Source organism: Pelecanus crispus, chromosome 9 (genome assembly GCF_030463565.1).
Source record: "Pelecanus crispus isolate bPelCri1 chromosome 9, bPelCri1.pri, whole genome shotgun sequence".
Taxonomy (NCBI): Eukaryota; Metazoa; Chordata; class Aves; order Pelecaniformes; family Pelecanidae; genus Pelecanus; species Pelecanus crispus.
In genome coordinates, this window is record NC_134651.1 from 5707199 (window position 1) to 5728813 (window position 21615).

Consider the following 21615-nt stretch of genomic DNA (forward strand, 5'->3'; position numbering starts at 1 on the left):
TTGACAGTTGGGCACAAATTGACTGAACGAAACAAAATCAAGCAGTGAAGTAACCCCCAAGTAAATGTAATAAATCCAAAGTCCCAGAGGAGAGCGTCGTTCTGTAGGCAGGGATTTTATTTAATAAATTTGAGCTTGCTCTTATTTTGAGTGCTATATTTACCAAGACAAATTTAATTTATTGGTTTACATTTCCTCTTCCCCAAGCTTGTCCACCGGGCACGTATGGTAAGAACTGTTACCAAGTATGTCAGTGCTCTGCCGAGAATGAGGAATGTCACCCGGTGACTGGCGACTGTGCGTGCCGCCCGGGCTACTACGGGACCCGCTGCAACCTCCGTGAGTATCTGTGTGGGCTGCCCGCTTTCTGAGCGAGGACCGAGTACGCAGAAGCATGTGCTGGCGCTTTGAGTTCATCTGTGTCAGTACCTTCAGCGTTGACTGAGATAAAGTAAGCATAGGTTGGGTTAATTTGCAATAATAAAAATACCTGTATTATTGGAAGGGATTAATTTTTTTAAAAAAATCAAATTCATTAAAGAAAGAGTCATTTACTAGCTGAATTCTTTCCAATTTCTGAAAGAAACATCAGCTTTCTTTTCTGAAGGAAATATCAGCTGAAGAATATCGGTATCATTCTTTACATTTACACCTCTCATCTTCAGCTACAACCTGGATATTGTGTAGCTCCTTGATTTCCAAATACCTAGGCCAAAATACTTCCCGAAATCTCTGCGTACTCAAGTAAGGACAAATGGTTATTAGAAAACAACCAGCTGCAATTGGCAATAAATCTAAGTGATTCATAAAGTCACTTAAGCTGTAGGGCCTTCTGAGGAACAATCAAATTAAACAAATTGTTACTCTGTATTGAAAAATGGTGACTAGTATAGAGGACAAGTTGCCAATTGGCCGAACGGTCCATCATAAAAAATATTCCCAGATCCACATGCCTCATGCCGGTGTTTTAGAACATCTGTAAAGTTGTTTCTGGTGGAACGTGGCAAATGATAAGAAACATATACCAAAGTATCCAAAAAAGGAGACAGTTAATCACCTTGTTATTTACAACTTTAATTTTGTTTTTACTCCATGGCTTGTAATAGTCTCATTTAAAAAAAAAAAAAAAAGCTTTCTCTTTGGCAAATGCTGATGTTCTTTTCCTAGGAACCCAGCATGGCTCTGTTTGGTTTGCTTGCTTTTTTGGGTGACAATTTGGATACAAAAGCCAGCTGCGATATGTGCAGCTCTAGTAAGGGTTAAACCTGTGCTTTATTCCTTGAACAGAAATAGGAAAGAGGCTCATTTTAGAGATGGGCATTTGTATTGCTATCATGTCATCACAAGTTATTCTTTAAAATATAAATGTACGTATAAGGATTGATTCTGTCCTCCTTGGTACATCAGTTCTCAGTGTAAGTGGGATCGAAATCCGGCCTTCAACATCTAGGCTAGAGCCATCTGGATCCATTATACATTAGATTATAATAAATATTATAGTAGACCAGTAGTGGTGATCAAGTATTTAACAGTATCGTTTTAAAGGACTTAATCATGGTTAGCCTATTACTTTTATGTAGCAATCTTTCAGTAAGCATTACCTGTGCATATAGTACTAAATCTCTATAGATTATAGTAAATGTCCTCGAGCTTGCTTAGATCCTTAAGATTTTACTTCAGAATTTTAAAATTTAAAACATTAATAATTACACTGAAGTTCTGATGTAAAAGAAATTACTTGCAAAATGAAATCTGTGGTTCGTTGCATTGAGAGGGGATTTTGCCATGGGCTCCTGTGTAGCTAGGATTAAACCTACAGCGTATGAGATGTGATCATTCATGGTGCTGTGTTCTCTTAGATTCCAAAAATACACAGTATCTTGCACAGCAAATTCTCACTTAATAAATATAATTTTGTTAAATGTTTACTGGAGAGATAATGGAATGGTGGAGGTTCACAGAGACAGAAAATTTGTCTTGCATCTATTTGGGGTTTTTATCCTATTCTCCCCTATGCCGCTCTGACCATTGCATAAACAGACACAAAAATTGAAGGAAAACAGTTTAAGTGTGATTTATTTTTAGGTTTAGGTCAGTGGAGTGAGAGATTGTGGACCTGATTCTGAAGTGACTGTCTGATAACCAAGGATAGCTAGTGGGACTTCGGTGGGAATGCTCCATGTTCCCACCGTCCTCACTACAGGGAGAACTGGAGCTGCTCCAGGATGAAGATGCTTTCGATATAATATTAAAAACAGCATAGGGAGCTGCTCCCAAAGACGTGAAATGGGCTGCAGTCCAGTCAACATGTGGTTGGATGCTGCTGGAAATGGTTTCTGGCAACTATTGCTATATTTATAGTACTGTGAAAAAAGGTTCAAGAAAGTATCTATAAAAGGTGTAGTTGGCTGGGAAGTCAAATTTCCAGGAGCCAAGAGCAAGGAGGCTTTCATGTTCTCAGATTTTGGAGTGAAGAGCTGAAACAGTCTCTTGGCAGGATCCAGAGGAAGCAGACAAACTAGCAATAAGGTTCCCATCGATTGTCCGTAACTCAGTGGATGGGCAGATCTACTTGAGTGAAGTTACGAATAAAAAGCAGTAAGTGGTGGTGTAATGGATAAAAAAAACCCATGCTACATCTCTGTGACATTTACTGGGCTGGGTGAACCCTGAGCCAGAAAGACCTCACCAGCTTCACCTTCAAGCTGTAGGTGACAGGATGCTTCAGAAGTGAGTTTTTGACAATGCAGTTAATGACATTGGTCAGAAAAGCCCTAGTGTATGCAGTTGGTATGAAAATATTTAGGAGCTCTTGGTCATGGCAAACCCATCCAAACCAGAAGGAAAAAAATCAGGAAATAAGTTAGAAATCTGGCTGCTGCTCCTGCCATTCTCAGAAAAAAACATAAGTCAGATGCACAGGAAACTGTTAAATTAGAAAATGTCTTTATGCGATAACTGGTGGTTAAAGGCTAACCCTCTTTATAAAGGCAGAGCCTACTTAAATGGCAGGACACCGTGTAAATCGCCCTAGCTATCTGCATAGAAGTTCTTCTGCAAAGCAGTAACAGATGAGACGGCCTTGTTAATAATCACATGAACGTAGCAGCTGATGTGTTTGCCCTGCTTGTGCTGCTCCCTGTTGAACCGAAATAAAGTGCTGCAAGGGTAAATAAACTGGTAAGGGGGAGGAATTACTGCATCCCGTTCAGTAATGGAACAGCTCTTGCTAGTCTTGAGCGGAGGAACAGCTCTGAAGGCTTTGCCCGGGAGAAGCAGCGTGTTTGGGAGTGTGGGAAACAGAATTAAAAAAGAGAAGAGCCAAACGATGACCAAAAGGAAAGGGAGGAGGAAAAGAGAAACTCACTTAGAATCCAATTAAATCATTGAATCTGGGTGTGTCCTTAACTTCATGCCTTTGGTGGAAACGAAATAGATGTTGCTGGGCTCACTCCTTGATGCCAGGGTTTGCACATGAGACAGATTTTCTGTACTGACAGATGGAAGCACTGATGACAAAGTATTCATTGAGAAGAAGCCATGATTGAGAAGGGCTGGAGAGAGTATCTGCACGTTATAAAAGTGTGTATCTGTTTAGTCCTGATGATCTGCTATCCTTATTTGAGCAGAAGCCAATTTTCGGTTTTATTTTAAAAGGCATCCCTTTAAAGCTTCACCATAAGCTCTCCCTCTCTATTGAATAGTTCAAAAAATCCAGAGATTTCTCCAGCCACTCAGACCATGCTTTCATGCCTTCAGAAAAGAGAGAAAATACATAAAGTTATTTATGCACAGATTGCAAGAGGTCTGTTGCTGGGAGACATGTGCAAATATATATTCAACCAGATTTCCAAAGTAGCCATAGGCTTTCCTTTTGCCAGGGGAAGAGAAGGAAGGAAGGAGCAAAGAAATGACATGTAGAGGCAGTAGCACTAGTGTAACTGTTGAATGATGATCATGTTGCTCTAAAAGCACCAGCTTCTCCGTCTTCCAGTACACTGGAAAACTGGGAGAATAACCTGTGTCTCCAGAGTTCCTTGGTGGCACGTCGGAGGCAACCCTGACAGAGAGAGGCACGTGCCTAGCAGCTCTGCCCAGGTCTTTTCCTCAGTTCCAGCCTCCATCATTCTAAAGAGTATCTTGAAGACATGAGTGAAGCATGGCAGATGCATTCACGTCTTCCTGGTCTTGTATTTAGTGCTCCTTCAATATTAGCTGTCCAAAAAGAAACCAGAAATACTTGCTACCACCTGGAAAACCTCTTCATGGACTGCTCGTTGCCATGTAACACTGGCTCAGCAATCCATCCAGGTCTAATGTTTCTTCTGGTTATTACAAAATACAGCTTTTTTTTTTTTCTTTTCCCCTCAGAGAATTTGCTGGCTTTGCATTTAAAGTATTTATCTCCCTTATCTATCTTCTGAGAGGTGTCTCCTGAAATTTCCTGTTGCTGTCATGTCTTCCATCCACAACCCGCTAGATTTGTCAGAGCAATGCAAACTCCAGTTTGAAGTGAAAGAGTAGATCATAGAGGAAGCAAACTTTCTTCAACTTAGACATTTTTAAAAGATGAGACCTGCCCCACTATCTGTAACTGGTCAGTTAAAATGACCGCTAAAAGGGGCAGAGGTAGCTCACGGCTTCTCACCATCACAGTCAAACCAGGCTGTTGCTGCCCAAAGGAAGAGGGACCAAGGCCCCATCTCTGCCATGGGAGAGAAAGGAGGGAAAGGTTGATTTGGAGTAGAAATCCAGGAGGAAAACCTCTGAAGAACTGGGCTTGCTTTTCTTGCTGCTGTGACATGTGAGGAATGGGAGGAGCAGGCTCAGTAGCAGCAGTCGGTCCAGCTCTCCAGGGGTTTGACACTGCAAGTCTGCGCTGCCTTGCTGCCCCATGGACTGCATTGCCCGAGGCAACCATCTTCTTGTCAATGCCTACTCCTGGACCTCTAGAAGTGGATAGAGTTAGAAAATGAGAATCTAATTTTGGTTGAAAGCAACCAAGTGCTTATGACATGAAATGCAATGGGCCCAGTAGCAACATAGCCTAATTGCTATTTTGTTCTTTTAAAACAGGGTGTCCAAAAGGTACTTACGGCTCAAACTGCCAAAAGCCCTGTAAATGCATGAATGGAGGCCATTGCGACCCTGCATCAGGAACTTGTGATTGCGCGCCTGGCTTCATTGGAGCCGACTGTAGTAAAAGTAAGCCAACATTCATGTTATGCTTCTTTCAAAAAACAGCAGAGAGAATAATCTGCATTAAGAGCTTGTCAGCAGAAAAACAGACAGATCCCAGCTACCTCCTCCTTGAATTGTAAATCAGGATTCCAGCTTTGTAAAAAATCTCTTGTAAAATATTTTCCTTCTCTTCTGCGTGCATAGAAGAAGCAAGGACACTCATCCCAGGATTACAACCTGCTTGCCCAAATTTATTTCTAGAGCCAGCTCAGCATGAATTGCTCAGGTTCCTTCTTCCTGTCCAAAATTTCTAGGTTGAGAAATTATCTCAATATTTTGCTTCACGCTATGGTGCCATTAGTTTCAATAAATGGGAAAAAGATACAAGTTGTCGTGGCAAAACTGGTAAAGGCTCCATGGCAACCCTACGCTTATTTTTCTATTTCTGAGCTAAATTGTGTGGCTGAATTCCTGTGCTATTTCCAAAGCTATGATTTCTATGAAGTTCTTTTCAGCTTATTCACAGAAGGGCAATGCTTTAATGTTTAGTAGCCTATAGCTTTGCTCTTCAGTGTAGGACAGCATCAACAGTAAGGAAGAAAAGACATCTTTAGCTGGAAGGATGAGCAGCTGATATTTCAGTTGTACACACACCCTTTTGGTAGGAAACTACTAAATGATCCATGTGAAACCATGGATTATATTTATAACCTTAAGTAAAGTTTCAGAGGAAGAAGCAGTCGTGTCTTTGGATGGGTTTTGGTTTCATAGTTGTTGCTTTGAAGCACATTAGCTAGAAAAAAAATGAAGCCAACTCTTCCTATAGGATCCTGCCTATGTTAAAAATAAAAACTGGCATTGGATACCCAGGGTGTTTAACAAAAGACTGTGTTTCCTGCAGCTTGCCCTGAAAACCGATATGGGAAGGACTGCACCCTGTTCTGTGCATGTGGTAAAGGTCAGTGTGACCCACAGACTGGCAAGTGTACCTGTCCTCCCGGCCAAATGGGACCCAGCTGTCAGCAAGGTAACAAAGCGGGACCCAAGGTCACCTCGTCAGTTGGGCACATGCTTAAAAAGCCCAGCAAATAAAACTCAGTGACATTGTTTATGGCTGCGTTTCCCAGTGCCTTTGCTTGATAATGTTGCAGTTTGCTGTACTCAGCCCCTGTCCCTCTCCACTCCATCACCCTGCCTTTATCCTACCCCATCTCCTGCCCACATCTCGCTGCTTTGCTCCACCACGCTTGGTACCATTGCACTGGCTTCTCCACAAAGCTGAAGTCACTGTTTTCCGAGACTGCAGTCCAAACAGAACATAAAGATGAGGAAAAGGGTAGTTTGTACCACACAACGAGAGCTGTGTGAGGGCGCTGTGGATGGATGGGACTAAATTCAGAAGTAAATTACTTGAACTGAAAAAAGTGAAGGGAAAGGATTTGCTGAAGAGAAGGAGTTGAGAGATGGGACAAAGGGAGGAGAGCAAGAGGAGCAAATGTGGAGTGAAGCCAAGCAGCAGATATGGCAAGACAGAGAGTGTTTGGATGAAAGTGCTAATAAGAATCATAGAATGGTTTGGGTTGGAAGTCATCTAGTTCAAACCCCCCTGCAATGAGCAGGGACATCTTCAGCTCGATCAGGTTGCTCAGAGCCCCATCCAACCTGACCTTGAATGTTTCGAGGTATGGGGCATCTACCACCTCTCTGGGCAACCTGTGCCGGTGTTTCGTAAGTGTGGAGTAGAGTGTCCCACAGCCCTCAGGAGACACCAGGCTCTTGGGATACTCTGTGGGGTGCATGTGTTTGTATTTATTCCCTGTCACCTTCATCCTTTTTTTGGGATGCTAATCTTTTTTTTTTCCAAACTTTGTTAATTCTCTGTAGTGTGTCCCCAGGGACAATATGGCCCCAACTGCCACCTGACATGTACCTGTCAAAATGGTGGTATCTGTGACCACGTGGATGGCAACTGCACTTGTGGGCTTGGCTGGATGGGAAGATCGTGTGAGAAAGGTAATTGTCTGCTTTGATGATAGTGAATGTGTACATTCAAGCAGGGGTTTGCAGTGTCTACAGACCTACAAAAGAGGACGGGTTTTGCTTAAGTAGCATCTCTCCCAGCTGCATTCATCTCTGTGGCTTCTCTCGCACAGAACTGCCCCTAGGTAGAGCTTTAGGTCTTTCTTCAGAGACAGTTTCCTTGTGAGTCCTGCTCTGTAGTTCTCATGCATTCCTTTGCAGGGACTCTTACTACTTCTTCTTCTGTCCAACTTTTGTGTTCTTTTGTTCATGGAAACATTGTTTTGTATCTTCTTCCATGTTCTCCTCTGAGATCAGCAGAACCCCACATCTCCTTCCTTTCTTGTTATGATCTCTCTTGTTATTCTCTTCCCTTTGACATTGGACTGCAGTTGAACTTCCCGTGTATTGAGTTCCCTGCTAGTACAGTTCTGACAACATCTGTCCAAAGCAATTGAGATTGTCTTGCTATTTCTTCCTTACTCTTCTCCATGACAGCTCTCCCTTACACAAGACAAAGCACACGAAGCTCAGTTTTCACTCCAGAAAGACTCCTGCCAACCCAAAGTAGAGTTTTTCCACGCCTTTCTGTCCATCTCCCAAAAGTAATTTCTGTGTTTCCATTTCTTTCTCCAAGTAAAAGATACCTGTACAGTTATGGACTTAAATGTTTAGCAAACCATGAGTTTACTGGTATGATGTCAAATAAATAAATAGTTCTGAGTTCACATTCAAGACAAATGTCATCGTTACATCGTAACTGGCACGGTGCAATCTTCCCAACACACTCCTGGGCCCTTATTTACAGCCTTTGTGTCCCTGACATCTGTAGAATATCCACTTCAAACTCCATGTGTATCTTTACCAAGAACTGGTTGTTATAGCAAAGTGTCCGTATGTGAAAGCGTTGTATAGAAATGACACTTTTTAGCAGACTACTTTGATGCAATTGGTTCACTTTGCACCTGAGAAGACTCGGAGACCTGCTTCATGCATGCATGTGTGCAGAGAAGGAGCAGGGAGAAAAGGAAAGATGCTAACTACATGGAGCCACTCAATGTGAATACCACTGTGGGCAGGCGCTAAAATACCCAAAAGTGCAGTTTGCCAATAACTGGCTAACTTCACATTGCACAGGCCACCTGTGTTCATCTCTGTTTGTCTGCTCCTTGAAATCTCTGTGACCACAGGCTGCATTTGGGTTGCAAAGCCTCAGTAGGGTCACGCAGGTGTCACCACGTGGAGTGGTGGATCATGGGTGCGTCTTATAGATGTGCTTAGATAAAACATCTCTGGTGTCAAGCACAGGGGTAGACATGCACACAGTGCATAAAGAAGCGTGTATTCTATCACTAGGAAGAGCTTTGCTGTATGTCTTTTGACAGAGATAGCCAAGTTATTGGAACTTGTGAGTCTTGATTTCCACAGCAGTGTGGTTTTAAGTGTGTTTTGACTGGAAATCAAGGACAGCTAATCAGGCATCCTTTTTCTAGTGATTAGATATGATGTTCTTGAAAGATCTTGTCTGACATTTCCAGAGTTATGAATGTGATTATTTGGACAGCCATGCTCATTTAAGTTGGTCTGCCCAGATTCAAATTATCATAGTGGTGGGAAGTTAACTTACGCAGAAATGATGCCGAGGTTAATGATACTGGCACGGTCACTTTTGCATGACTTGGCTTTCAGTAGAGACATGTTCTGTAAAAGCAGATATCTCATTATACATGGAAAGTCTGTTGCTATGTGTGAAAAAGAGATCCTCCCAGTTTTATTAGGAACTGGAATAGTGTGAACTCCAATGATAACACAGAGGAGGAAAAGCTACGTGTTTTCCTTCTCACTTTCTAAGTGCCTAAAAGAAAACATTGCTGTAGATACAGAAAAAAAAAAAAGAAGATACTGTTTATACCATTTACTATGTGGCTTTACAACACATGGTGTGAGTTCAACATTGACTACATAAAGAGACAAATCAAAAAAGTTAGACTATAAAAAGTACAAGGAAATTGCTGTTCAAACATCTATATAAGATTTCTCATTGAAATATGTAAATGTGTCGTAGTTGTGCAGAAATGCTGTGTCTTCATAACAAATGTTCTCGTCGGGTCTGCAAGTTATGGTATGGGCATCATATCTCAGGTATACAATCTATCACATAAGACCTTTTCTGGGTGAGGTCAGCGATTTTTTTTTTTTTTTTCTTTTGTTTGTCTGTTTTTCTGTCCGTGTCCTGCCAGCAGAATGTCTCCCAGGGAAGTACGGGTCTGGCTGCGGCTTGGACTGCTCGTGCCAGCACAACGGCACCTGCGACAGGTTCACGGGCTGCTGCCGGTGCCCCGAGGGTTACTACGGCCGCTCCTGCGAGCACAGTAAGTGGAGGCACCCCGGGCAGCCCGCGTGCTCTGGTTTCCAACAGTAACGGGATGTGGGTCTTCAGTGGGGTCACGTAAACACCTCGCCGGTTCAGTTAAAATTTTGGGGGTGTCCCAGATCTGAGTGACTTGCATACCTCTTATGCTGGGGTGGTGCAAATTTAAAAGCTTGTGGTGTTATTAATCGTAAATATCATTTTTGTTGGCTCCCAGGGAATGTAGCTGAGAATACAGAGGGTTTTAAAGGGATGTATTGTTTTTCTTCATAAACCTTCCTCATTTGATACTTTCATTTTTCAGGGTGTCCACTCGGATTTTATGGGCTAAGCTGTCTTCACGCGTGTGCCTGTAAAAATGGAGCAAGCTGCGATGCAGTGACAGGACAGTGCATTTGTCCTTTAGGTTATCAAGGTGTCTACTGTGAGAAAGGTACTTGTGCCCCTCTGATATTAAAAGAAAACAAACAAACAAACAAAAAACCAAAATGAAACTCAAACCCCCTCATGTCATTACTCAAATGTTTGTTTGTTGAGACCAATTTCTTCCATATTTTGAGCTTTATGAATATCCCGAAACACTAGATTTGGGATTGTTTACCTGTTATATGGCTGGGCGATCTCATTTCCTTATAAATTAACTAATCTGGTTCCAATTAATACGGTGAAAGTCCTGGTCTCCGTGACGTCTTGCAGCAATGAGTTCCACATGTCGTTTATTAAATATAAGTTCTTTTTACTGATTTTAAATTTGCTTCTAAAACTCCAAATAAGATTATTAAATAGGTGCATGTCAGACCTGTTGAGTGTTATGGAATGGTCTTCTAGAGAGTTCTAATTAAAAATGAACATAAGTGCCAGTTGCGTTTCTGGGACGGATTTTACAGATACCTTTGATAGGTTAGATTAGACAAACCCAACATAAAGAGAGTTCATATAAATATTATGCCTATTCCGCTGTGTCCGATTCTTCTTTAAACTTGGCATTTACACTAGCTTCAGTGGAGAGTTTATGAGCTTTCCTCTGAGACATCCTGGAAGAACTCTGGCCTAAGGTGCGTCTTGCCATTCAAATGCGCATCTAAAAAAGTGCTCTTGCTGTCAGGCTGCGACAGGGGCTGGTTTGGAGAGGGGTGCCGGCACCAGTGTGACTGCGGAGGAGCTCCTTGTGATCCAGAGACGGGGAAGTGCCTTTGCCCACCTGGGAAGACTGGAGACAAATGTGACATTGGTAAGGGTAGTATTTTCTAAGGGCTGGACTATGTGTAGTTAAAGCAACATGACCTGTTGGTCTAAGCGTAACTGTGAAAGGACATTTGCCGGTTTTCAAGAACACATTGTTTGTAGCAAATTACTCTTATCGCTTATAAACAGCTTTATCAACAGGCTGTGCGTCTTGATTTAATCAATATTTAAGTTGATACACTGGTGGGAAAATTGTGTATGGGTCAGCTGTAAAATGTCATTTGCCTTGAGTTTTGGAGAACACATGCTGGTGAAGAATATACCAAGAAGCCGACAGTTTTACAGATGTAGTTGGGAAGGCTGCGGAGGGTGAAAATGGGCACGAAGGAATCCGATTGCCATGTGTTTTGTCACACAGACATTTGTGACCCTTTTCAGACCAATGCAAAAGTATGTCCAGCTGTGGGTTTGCTTCCCCAGGAAGCAGGGCAGAATCCCTGCGGATGAGGGTGGCGGAGCTGCAGCAGCTATGCCCGCCTCTGGGGTTCAGCAGTAGCCCAGGAACATTTAATCCAAATAAAATTCCCTCATTTGCAGCACAGGCACTTGGGCTGTGTGCTTGGGAAACGGTTGGCCCACGAGAGCAGAATTATTTTGTAACAAGGGTATAAAAATAGGTGAGAAAATTCTCCTGTAGCAAAAAGGAGAAGCAGCAATGCAGGGTTGAGAAGCAGCAATGGCAGGCCAGGTTCTTGAGCCAGACTCTGACTGCAGTTATGCCAGAATAAATTTAGTGTAATCACTGGAGTAAAAGGAATTGCGTGGGTTTAAACAAGTGTAAGAAGAGATTTGTGATCCCAGTGTTGTGGCGAACAAGATAAAAGGAGTGAGCGTCCATGTGCTGATATTGGAGGTTCACACCAGGAACCATAATCCTCCTGAGCCCCAGAATCACAGTGGGGGAATATTAGTTCTCTTCTTATTCTAGGATAGGGCAGGAAACGGCTTTAAACAGCCTGTTATGAATGCAAAGTAATTGCTGGGAGCGTAAGTGCTAGTGCAACCTGCAAAACAAAAATGGAAAATTATTTGCTTGCCTCTCCACACTGTCCTGTGGTCAGAAATGGAAGCCACCCAGTCTGCAGGCACTGATCCGACGGGGGACACCGCAGCCAGCACGGCGCTGGGCATCCAGAGGCCTTGCCGGCGGAATTTCAGGCAGAAGTGGAACACAAGGGGGAAGCTCAGCACCAAAAATGTGAACCGAGGTTTTGCTTCTTGCAAACTCTAGGAGTTATTTTTATTTTTCTTAAATCAGCTAGGGAAGCCCCTGCCCATGAAAAGCTGTTATGGGGTAGGTTTTATTTGCATTTTTATTTTCAATTAGGCTCAGTTCATCTGTGATATAACTGTGAGCAGCTGTGACTGTGCAGTGGCCATAAAGATAAAAGGCCTGATTTTAATTTGAACTCTGGTAAAGCACCCATTAAACAGGCAAAATGTTAATTAAAAAAAAAAAAGAGAGAATATAACAGACTTTTATGGGCGCTCTTTTTCTGTAGTAAATTAACATTGCAGACTTTCAAACAGATGTCTTAAATACACATTGTTATTAACATGAAAATGTGGTATTACATAAATTAAAATCAGGTCCAGAGGTGTTCGAGGAGACCTTTTCTCATAACATTTCCTAATTGAAAAGGCCAAGCTCTGAGCGCATGGGGAGAGTTCTCCCACGTGTTGGGGCTGCAGCTGATGCCGGGCTCAGCAGCATTTTTATTTACCCGATGGTGCCTGTGTGAGAAAGCGAGCACCTTGATTGTTCGAGGTATTTTCTCGTGAGGTGAGGGAGAGAGGGCTATTGTTTACAGTGTATTTAGCACCCTGCCTTGTGACTTGCTGCTAACTTCTCCTTCATGCCTTTACTCTGACCGCATAAAAAACTTGCACTGAGAATTTATCAGCCTGGGTATGAAATGCATTTGTATTTGGGAGTGAGACATTTTGTGAGATTGATTTGCCAGGAGGCAGCAGAATTGTGCAATCAGAGTAAGACATAACAGCGTGTATAAAATGGATTAATTTTCAATTTCACATTCTTTGAGTGAAGGCTCTTTGCTGGCGCACGCCGACAGCCAAGCTGTGCAGTGGAGAGCTGCGGGAGATAGTGTGGATCCAGGATGCTGACAGTAACTTTCCTGAGCAAATCCCAAGATCTTTTCTGTTGGGCTGTCAACCCCTGGTTTTACACCAGTAATGATTTCCATTCTGGAAACTTCTTCAGGACAGCTGGGCTACAGTTTGGGCGGACAATGCGGTAGACAAAACTTGAGGACCGCAAGGCTTTCCAAAATGTCATGTTTTAATGTTAACAGATGTAGGTGTCTAAGCAGCTTCCTGATCCCAGAGAACGGGGAGACTGCTAGGGAGCATTCACCCTCTTCCAAACACTTCTGTCCTTCCAGATTGCAGGTCGGACCAGTACGGCCCTGACTGCTCCCTGCAATGCCAGTGTGCCAGCAAATCCCAGTGCAATCCGTACAACGGGAACTGCGTATGCCCAGCCACGTGGATGGGGCCAACCTGCAAAGAAGGTAACGCAAGCTGGAGATCTGCAGACTTTCTTAGTAGAAGAAATCATGCCTGGTGGTGGTCAGTGGGCCATCTGGACACAGGAGTATCAACCCACCACGAAACATGGTGCTCAGCAGCAGCCACCACAGTTTCTGTGTCAGGCTGTGCGAAGCAGAAGCTGTTCTGCGTCTCCACCTCTGGTGAAAAACTCAGAACCCGCGATGGCAGCAGCTTTGCTTGGAAGGGTTGTGTTGGTGTGTGCTGCCCTCCTGAGGGTCCAGGAGCCTGATGTTGCAAGTGCCAGGGAACGCTGCAAATGCCAGGAGTCATTCAAGGTGGTTGTGAGATCTTGGCCAAGCTGAACTGACTCAATGCAGTGGTTTCCCCTCAGAGCAGGCTGTGGAGACCTTGCACGGGCTGCTCAAGGATTCCCGAGGCTGCCTCCAGCACAGCTGTGCTGGAGAGCGTTTCACCCTTCTATGCCTGCCAGTATGAAATCTTGCCCCAAAATAGTTGATATCCACAGCCTCCAGAAGATGAATAAGGAGGTTTACTTGCTGTGCGTGCCATCACGTTCACTTACTTTTTGTAGAGGTCTCAGGTTGTGAAGAGCATGGTGAGATGTGGTAAGCCAGATAAGTAGGTAAACCATTGGAAAACAGATTTGGATTGATTTGTGAATGTGCTAAAGCAGTCATCACACTATCACAAAAGAGTTTGGGGGTTTGGAGTTTTTTTAATTTAGATACTTTCTCTTCTTAATGAGAGAGTACTGAGGGAAAGTTTCTTCCCACCTGTAGTCTAATCACAACTGGCTTGATGGTGATAGCATACGATTCTGCATTAGTTCAGGAAACACTTTGGGAACCTTCTGTTTGAGAGGTGTTTTATTGTTTTGCCTGCTTTCTGCCTCTGTGAGGAGGCTAGTGTAACTCAGTCCTCTACCTTCTTCTGAAGAGTACCATTTATTGAATTATTTAAGTGTAAATTGTATAATCTATGTATAATATTGCAGTATTATGTTATATAGAACTGAAACGGTGTTTCTACTTAATTCTCTAGGTGGCCCTCCAAAGCTTCCTTTTTATGAAGAACAAACTCAAGAAAGAGGGAATATTTTTCCAAGAGCTCTACAACAGTAACATTTGGACTAATAAATGAACTGTTTTATATGCACAGACGGTATTTGAATTTGGATATGAAAACAGCTATTCAATTCAGCTTGAATTGTACTGAAGTATTCACACTTCTTATGGAAGACTACAGAGGCCATTTAGTAGCTGGATCCTTTTAAAAAGTTGAATCTGTTTCATGTATTTATTCCTAGCCTCTTGCCCCTCCATTAATCTGCTCTGGACATTCTTTCTGATATGTAATATAATTCATTGTTTGAAAGTTTGGACATGTTTTTAATAAGACCAGCTCCAAAGAGAGGATAAGCGGTATGTAACGCATCAACATGCAGTGAGCCACACCACGTATAAGTGACTTTCTAAGCCTGCTTGACAGCCAGCACAAAGTTTAATGGGCGTTTCACGGATTATGATGCCAATATGGATTCGCTGCAAAATCACACAGCACAGAAACTAGTGGGATTCACCAAATTAATTCCTGTTTGAATAACACTGTGTGTTCTAGAAAAGCATTCAGTCTAATTTTAAACTTGCAACTGAAGAAGAATCCACCGCAGTCCTCGATAAGTTGTTAATGAATTTAAGAACACGTACCGCATTTCTAGTATGCATTGACTGGAAGGTCTCCTTCTATATCTTGCTTATGTCTGAATCCATCTTCTGAAGAGCATGGTGTCGTCTGTCAGGCTCTTCTGTCTTTCTGCGTTCTCCCATCTTGTCAGTTGAGTTTCTCAGTGGTTTGTCAAGTCAAACTGTGCAGCAGTTCTCATCAAACGGTGCCTTCGAATGCAGAAAAGAGTTTTATCTTGGCAGTAGTAAGCAAGGATAGATGTTTAAAGATAATCACTGTGTTCTTTATAGAAAGGATTATAATGTGCTTTTACTGCACAATAGTTTGATTAAGTCAGCTTTAAAAAGTCCTGATACCATTCAATAGCTGCTGTTGGTCACTTAATAGAACAAAGACATTTTGGTGCTATTTTGTCTGTTCAGACAGGTTGTTCTTTAATATAGGACTATGTCACTATAAAGAAATAATGTTCTCTATTTTAATATTCTGAGTTAACCAGACGAAAAGATTTCAGTGTGTCTCTTTATATCTCTCTTTAGGTTAGGAGTTACAAAATCTATGTAGTAGCCTCTTGAGTCTGACTATATCAAAAGTGCACTTACTAAAGGGCATCAGGACCATGGGCTCAGTAGGCACGGTGGTACAGGCAGTTCCAGGTCTTGTGTTCACGCTACCATTCACGCGCCATAACAAATTGCAACTCTGCAAGAGAAGGTTTTTGTCTTAGAAGAGGCAAAGTGACAATAATTGGTGCTAACTTGTGATTTTTAAAGATGATGTTTGTTATTGCGGTTGGGTAATGAGTAGGTGAAGTAACAGTTTTACCCCATGGTTCACCTCAGGTCTTAAACACATCTGCAGTCATTAACTGTCCAGTACAAAGCAAGGAACACTTGCTCACCTGGGACTTTTAATTCAAACTGTGATCTGTTGGAAGCAATACAGGTTTGGTAGGTATTTTTCAAGCTTCGTGGAAGTCTTTTTGTTGTTATTCATCACTTCATAGGTATTGAAAGTCATCCTAAACACAGTAAAGATATTTGTGAATGTGTCAGAATTAATTAACCAACTGTGCTTTCAGCCAGAAAATCACAGGGGTTGATGCTGATCCCTTGTCATTTCTTTAGAGCTCTATGTCACTGGAAAGTTTACTTGATGTAAACGTGACAGAATTGTTGTTGTCCCCAAACTAGTCAGAAGTGTGTGGGTCTCAGCAGGGCTTTAGTGTCAGCTGTGACATTTTCAGTGTTCTTTTGGAGATGTGCTGGCCTGGGTCTGATCCTACAGTTATGTGAATTTGGGGCAATTCCACTGAACTGGAACTGATAAGGTAAATCTCGTGTGAGACAGTTAGATATAATCTTAGCAACTGCTGGGGAAGAATGACCCAAGTTAAGCAATGGACACGTTTTCACCTTAACTATGTATTTACTGCAGAGCCAAACTACAATAGTAACACAAGCATCGCATTGTATTCAAAATTTTTCATAGAATCGGAGAGTCAGTTAAGTTGTAAGAGACCTCTAGAGGTTCAGGCTTCTCTTCAAAGCCTGGTGAACTTCAGAGTTAAATGGGGTTGCTCAGAGATTCATCCAGTTGAGTTCTGAATATCTCTAAGGATGGAGATCCCACAACCTCTTTGAGCCCCTGTCCCAGTGAAAATTTCATGCTCACGATTATTTTTTTTTTTCTCCTCGTTTCTAATGAGAATTTCCTAAGTTTCAACTTTGGTCTGCTGCTTCTCATCCTCTCAGTGTGCATATCTGAGAAGCGTTTGGCTTCATCTTGTCTACAGCCTCCATGGGGCAGTTGAAGCCAGCAACACCACCTCCCCTTGGTCTTCTCTTCTGAAGACTGAGCAAACCCTGCTCCCTCGACCCTAGCGTATCAGCCCCGATTACCTCGGTGCCCCTCCACCGGCCCCATTCCGGTAAGTCAGACATTTCAGTTTAGGGAAGGATGCCCAATGTCTGGTATGGTTACTCAGCAGCTAATGCATAAAACCCAAGAACTTACATTTTGCTGTTTGACAGCCGTTTATAAAATGTACTGGGTTTTTTTTCTTATCTATGTATGCTGATACATGATTAGAGCAGCTAATCAAAGGGGAAACCTTTCTCAAGCCATATTATTTACACCTGTGTATACTTGTTTACATTTTCCACGATACCTTGATAAGAGAATTGTAAATATGTAGTATAAAGGAAATAAAAGAATTTTGTATTAAGTATTTTTAAAGAATGTCACAATTTTAGGTACATGATGAAACACATATTTTAAGTGACTGATACTGAGCCTGTGCCAATGAATTAGAGGCCCAAGTAGATCTGCCTGGGAAATATTTCAGCAAAGTTTTTTTTTTTAAATTGGAAAATGCCAATTCATACAAAACCGTTCACATGCAATAGTCTTTTTTATTCATTCCTCCTTCAAAATACTTCTTAGCTTCTATATGTTATTGCCTTGGGGAAAGAAGTTCACTTCAGTGCCATTAAACAGATCATTCTGATTTGGGGCTTAATATGGCTCTGTTCCAAAATGAAGTACCATCATATAAAGGTAAAAAAAAAAAAATTAAATGTTTCAAAAATATTAAAAGATTACTTTTGATGGGGTAGTTTTGAATGTCTTTTCTCTGTTCTCTGTTTGTGAAGGGTTTTACTTTTTTCATAAGGCAGGGAAAATGTTTACAGGATGTAATTTTCTAGAAGAAGAGCCAAAACTTTACATCATTAGCTATTAATTAAGGCAGTTTGCTTGCTTGTGATGTCTTCAGTATGTTTTGATGCTGCTCCTCACTGCAGATTCACAAATTTACCTAATTCTGTGCTTACAAAATAGTCTTTATTAAACAGCATGTACTTTTTAATGGAAAAGCTACTAAATTAGCTTTTCCATAAATTCACTTTGTGGCAAGTGAGTTTAATTACTACTAAAACAATGTAACTCTGCTTATTTGCTTCATTGGATTCCTGTGGAAAACTGTCAGGCTGATGCTGTCCTGAACATAGCACTGGAGCTTGTTGAAAATGAAAGTGAAAACTTCAGTGAAATTTTTTTTTATATTTAAATTCACATCCATCTTCCACTTGGTAAATGCCTTTTATGGCTCTCCATTTCCCAGAAGGCTGAAGTTAATTATGCTTTCTTGAAAAGAGCACGCTGTGTGTTCCACTGCAACACACTTGCATGCACAGATAACTCCTTTCAGAAAGACATTTAAAGTATTTCGACCGTGCAGTTTCTGTGCCAAATCCCACTCTCTTACCTTGTTGTGTATTCCAGATAACTTCAGTTTGAGAAGAGTGGGAATGAGTTGAGTGTAACTCAGTGAGTCCTGGAGAATCTTACTCAATATGGATTCATGAAACCAGAACAACATGTTTCAAGTTAGACTTCAGTATTTATAACACTATCCTCATAGGAAAACAATCAGAATTTTAAAAATTCCCTGCTTCCCCTGCCAAAAATTGTTATTCTACTTTTATCCTTTTTATGTTGAAGAACCATAGCTATTAAAGTTTGCCCAGTTTTCTTGCCAACCATATTATTTTGATTGGCTGCAGATTCCTGTTTGTGTAAGTAATAACCATCATAGTATCAGGAGTTGCCAACGGGACAAACATGGAAATATTATACCTTTATGTCCTTCCCAGAAGAGTGGGAGACACGTTTTGGAGCCATCGTGGCTTCATACTGTTGATCTAGCAGTGACAAATAACGTTTCTGTTAAGAGTTTAGCTTCTTATTAGAGCAAAGAAAAGCTTAGGAAGGGTCCTTGAGAGAACTGGTGGTCCAAGAAACCTCCATCCTCCCATCCCCCTGTTAATTTTTTTAATAGTTAGGCCAGAGACCACCTCAGTCCGCACTTGTTGAACGACTTGTCCTGCACGTTGACCCGTGGCTGACTGCAGCAGCTCCGTGCGTGAGCTGCGACTGTGCCCAGTAGTTCTTTTGCAGGGTCAAAGCTTTAAATTCTCACACTGTGTAAAGCAATTTCCAGTGGTAAACACCAAATCTCAGACTTGTAGAGCATAAATTGTTTATTCTGTTCTTTTTATTGCTTTTAATAAGCCCTTGCATAGCAATGTTACGTCTTTGTGAATTTGTAGCCCCTCTTCGAAGAATATGTGGGATGTATCTCAAAACTGTACTGTACTTTTTGTTGTACATGTATCATAGTGAACGGATGCTGAATTTTTTTATATACATGTCATTAAAACTTCTTGTTTTCTCCTTATTGATAGTCTTGAAGCAATAGGTTTATGTTGTGGATGAAACTTAACTCTGTTAAACTAATTCACATTCAGAGCAAACACAGTGAAATCGCACCTGCTTTTAGTAGTTTGTATAGAATAAATAATGGCCTATACATAAATGGGTTTATATATGATCCCTGACCAGAGCAACTTGTCCGGTGACTGAGCCTGATAAATAGAGGTTTCTGGCACTCAGGCTCCAGAGTATTAGAAATATTCAAAACACAGCATAAATCTTGCTGGAAGAGGATGGTTATGAAGTGTAACATTTCTGGAAGACTTGGGCATGAAGCACTTTGAAGGCATTTGAGACCGCACACCTGCGGGCTTCCATCAGCCTTCTTGGACACTTCCCAGAGCCTAATACTCGCCGAACAAATAGCCCGGTTCACCTTAGGGGTATTGTCTTCTCACATTGGCAGGAGCTAAAGGAACACATGTGACCGTTTAATGCCAAATAATGCAATAAGTGTGTGCTGGTTAATTGGAAGTAGCATGCTAAATTGAATTCAAAATGTGTAACAAAGGGGGGACAGTATATCAAGCTGTCAGAGGAAAAAGTGGACAGATATGGCTAGCTGACTTCTGGGAGAACAGCTCTAGAGGCTTGGACTTATTTTTAAATTTTAGAGCAAACATTTTAAATTGAGCTCTGTAGTACTGCAGCACTTTGTCGTATGTGATTTACTTCATTTTTTGTACAGTTTTCAACAAGGAGTAGAATAATTAAGTTCATTTGGTTTGTCATCTTTTTAACATATGTTATAAAGATAGCCCTATAATCATTGCAACATTCAATAATTTCTTTATTAGAAGCAATATTTAAACTATTCAAAGAAATTCTTGACATTATTGCGCTAACCTTTCAGTCCCAATGATTGCCATTAAGAGCTGATCAAAAAGTAGACATGGTGGGCTAATATGCTCAACCTGTGCAGAGCTGGCATTGGTCTATGTCTTAAACCTTTAGAAAAGCCGTTTGCAGCACTTGAAAAGTTCACATATGCCTGCAATAGATATATGGCATGGGAATAGAAGGGATCTTGTGACCAGGAAGCATTGCTCCATGGTATGGTCCCCTCAGCATCTTCAGGCACTGTTAAACCAATCTGTAGCCAGCATGGCTTATCTCTCATTTTAGCCAGCACTGAAAGTTCACAGGGTGTTAACAGAGTACTCTGTATGCACACAGTAAAAAAAAAACCAAACCTGTCCAAAGTCCATAAATGATTTAAAAATGACTTAAAAGTTCTGTATGATAAGGCACTGCTTTGTTGATTTCTTCAAGCATGGTAGTTAAAAAAATACAACTCGGTTGTGTTGTTTTATATATGAATAAAGATGTCAGCAACTAGTCATCTAACTGTCCATGCCATTTGGCAGTATCTAGCTTCCTTTTCAGTAATAGCCCAATAAATCTTTATCTTTTAGTAAGCTGATGACAGCAAAACATCTTGAGAAGCTGCATGTGGTGTAGATATTATAGTTAATGTTTAAAATGCTTCATGCCATCATCTACTGGGTGTTTTTTCCCGTACAGATGTAACATCTTGGCTTAAGGCATGTGCTCGTGTCTCCCTCTAGTGACTCCAAGGGCCTCAGGATAATTAAACTAATTAATTAATTAATGTCTGTGATTTCTTGGTGTAAGAGATCAAAGAGTTAGGCTTGCTGCTCCTCCAAGATCAACTCTTGGCTAATTAATTAATGTAGTGAAGTACAACCCACTGGCATCAGTGGTAGACCACGGCCCATCTGAGCAAAGGCTGCACAAACGGAGCAAGGCGATGGTCCTGCCCCAAGGCCACCGTGTTTGTCCACAGCAGCTGAGCTCCATCTCTGCTCAGGTGGCCGCAGTGCTTGCACAGACCTCTTACCAAACGTAATATAAAACTTGCAGATTTCCACGTTGCAGACATTTTTGTACTTCGCATCGGTGTTTTCTTTCTGCCTACAAGTCCTTCTTAGTTCATCCAGAAACATGAAGGAAAGCTATTGTGAAATTCAAGGGTTGTCTTGTCTCTGTCCCCTGCTTTGAAGATGGTGTGGAGGCTTTCCAGCATGGGAGCGCTGGAGTTAACGGAGCACGCATCGCCTGCTTAAGTGAAGCCATATTTGGGGTGGAAATGCTCCATGTTCCCACTGATTCTGCCCTGTTGTTCCAGTTCTCATTAACAAGAAAGTGGCCTGTCATTTCTTTGTTATTTTGTAAGTCTTAGTGTGCTATAAATTACTTACAAAGTGACTTAATGAAAATTCTCTGGTTTTCGCAGCTGGAGTTTTTATTCAAGCAGAAATCCATTTTTAAATGATTTATATGTC

The 21615-nt window shown here is 41.6% G+C and overlaps 1 protein-coding gene across 1 annotated transcript in view; it reads left to right on the forward strand.

Annotated features, from left to right (window-relative positions):
- LOC104031406 (uncharacterized) overlaps nt 1–14472 on the forward strand; it is a 204478-nt gene extending 190006 nt beyond the window's left edge. The window contains exons 30-38 of the mRNA XM_075716822.1: nt 208–339; nt 5077–5205; nt 6083–6208; nt 7066–7194; nt 9444–9572; nt 9876–10004; nt 10677–10802; nt 13222–13350; nt 14393–14472. Coding sequence (XP_075572937.1) covers nt 208–339; nt 5077–5205; nt 6083–6208; nt 7066–7194; nt 9444–9572; nt 9876–10004; nt 10677–10802; nt 13222–13350; nt 14393–14472 — 1109 coding nt within the window. The remainder of the gene's footprint in view (nt 1–207; nt 340–5076; nt 5206–6082; nt 6209–7065; nt 7195–9443; nt 9573–9875; nt 10005–10676; nt 10803–13221; nt 13351–14392) is intronic.
- The last annotated feature ends 7143 nt before the right edge of the window (nt 14473–21615 follow it).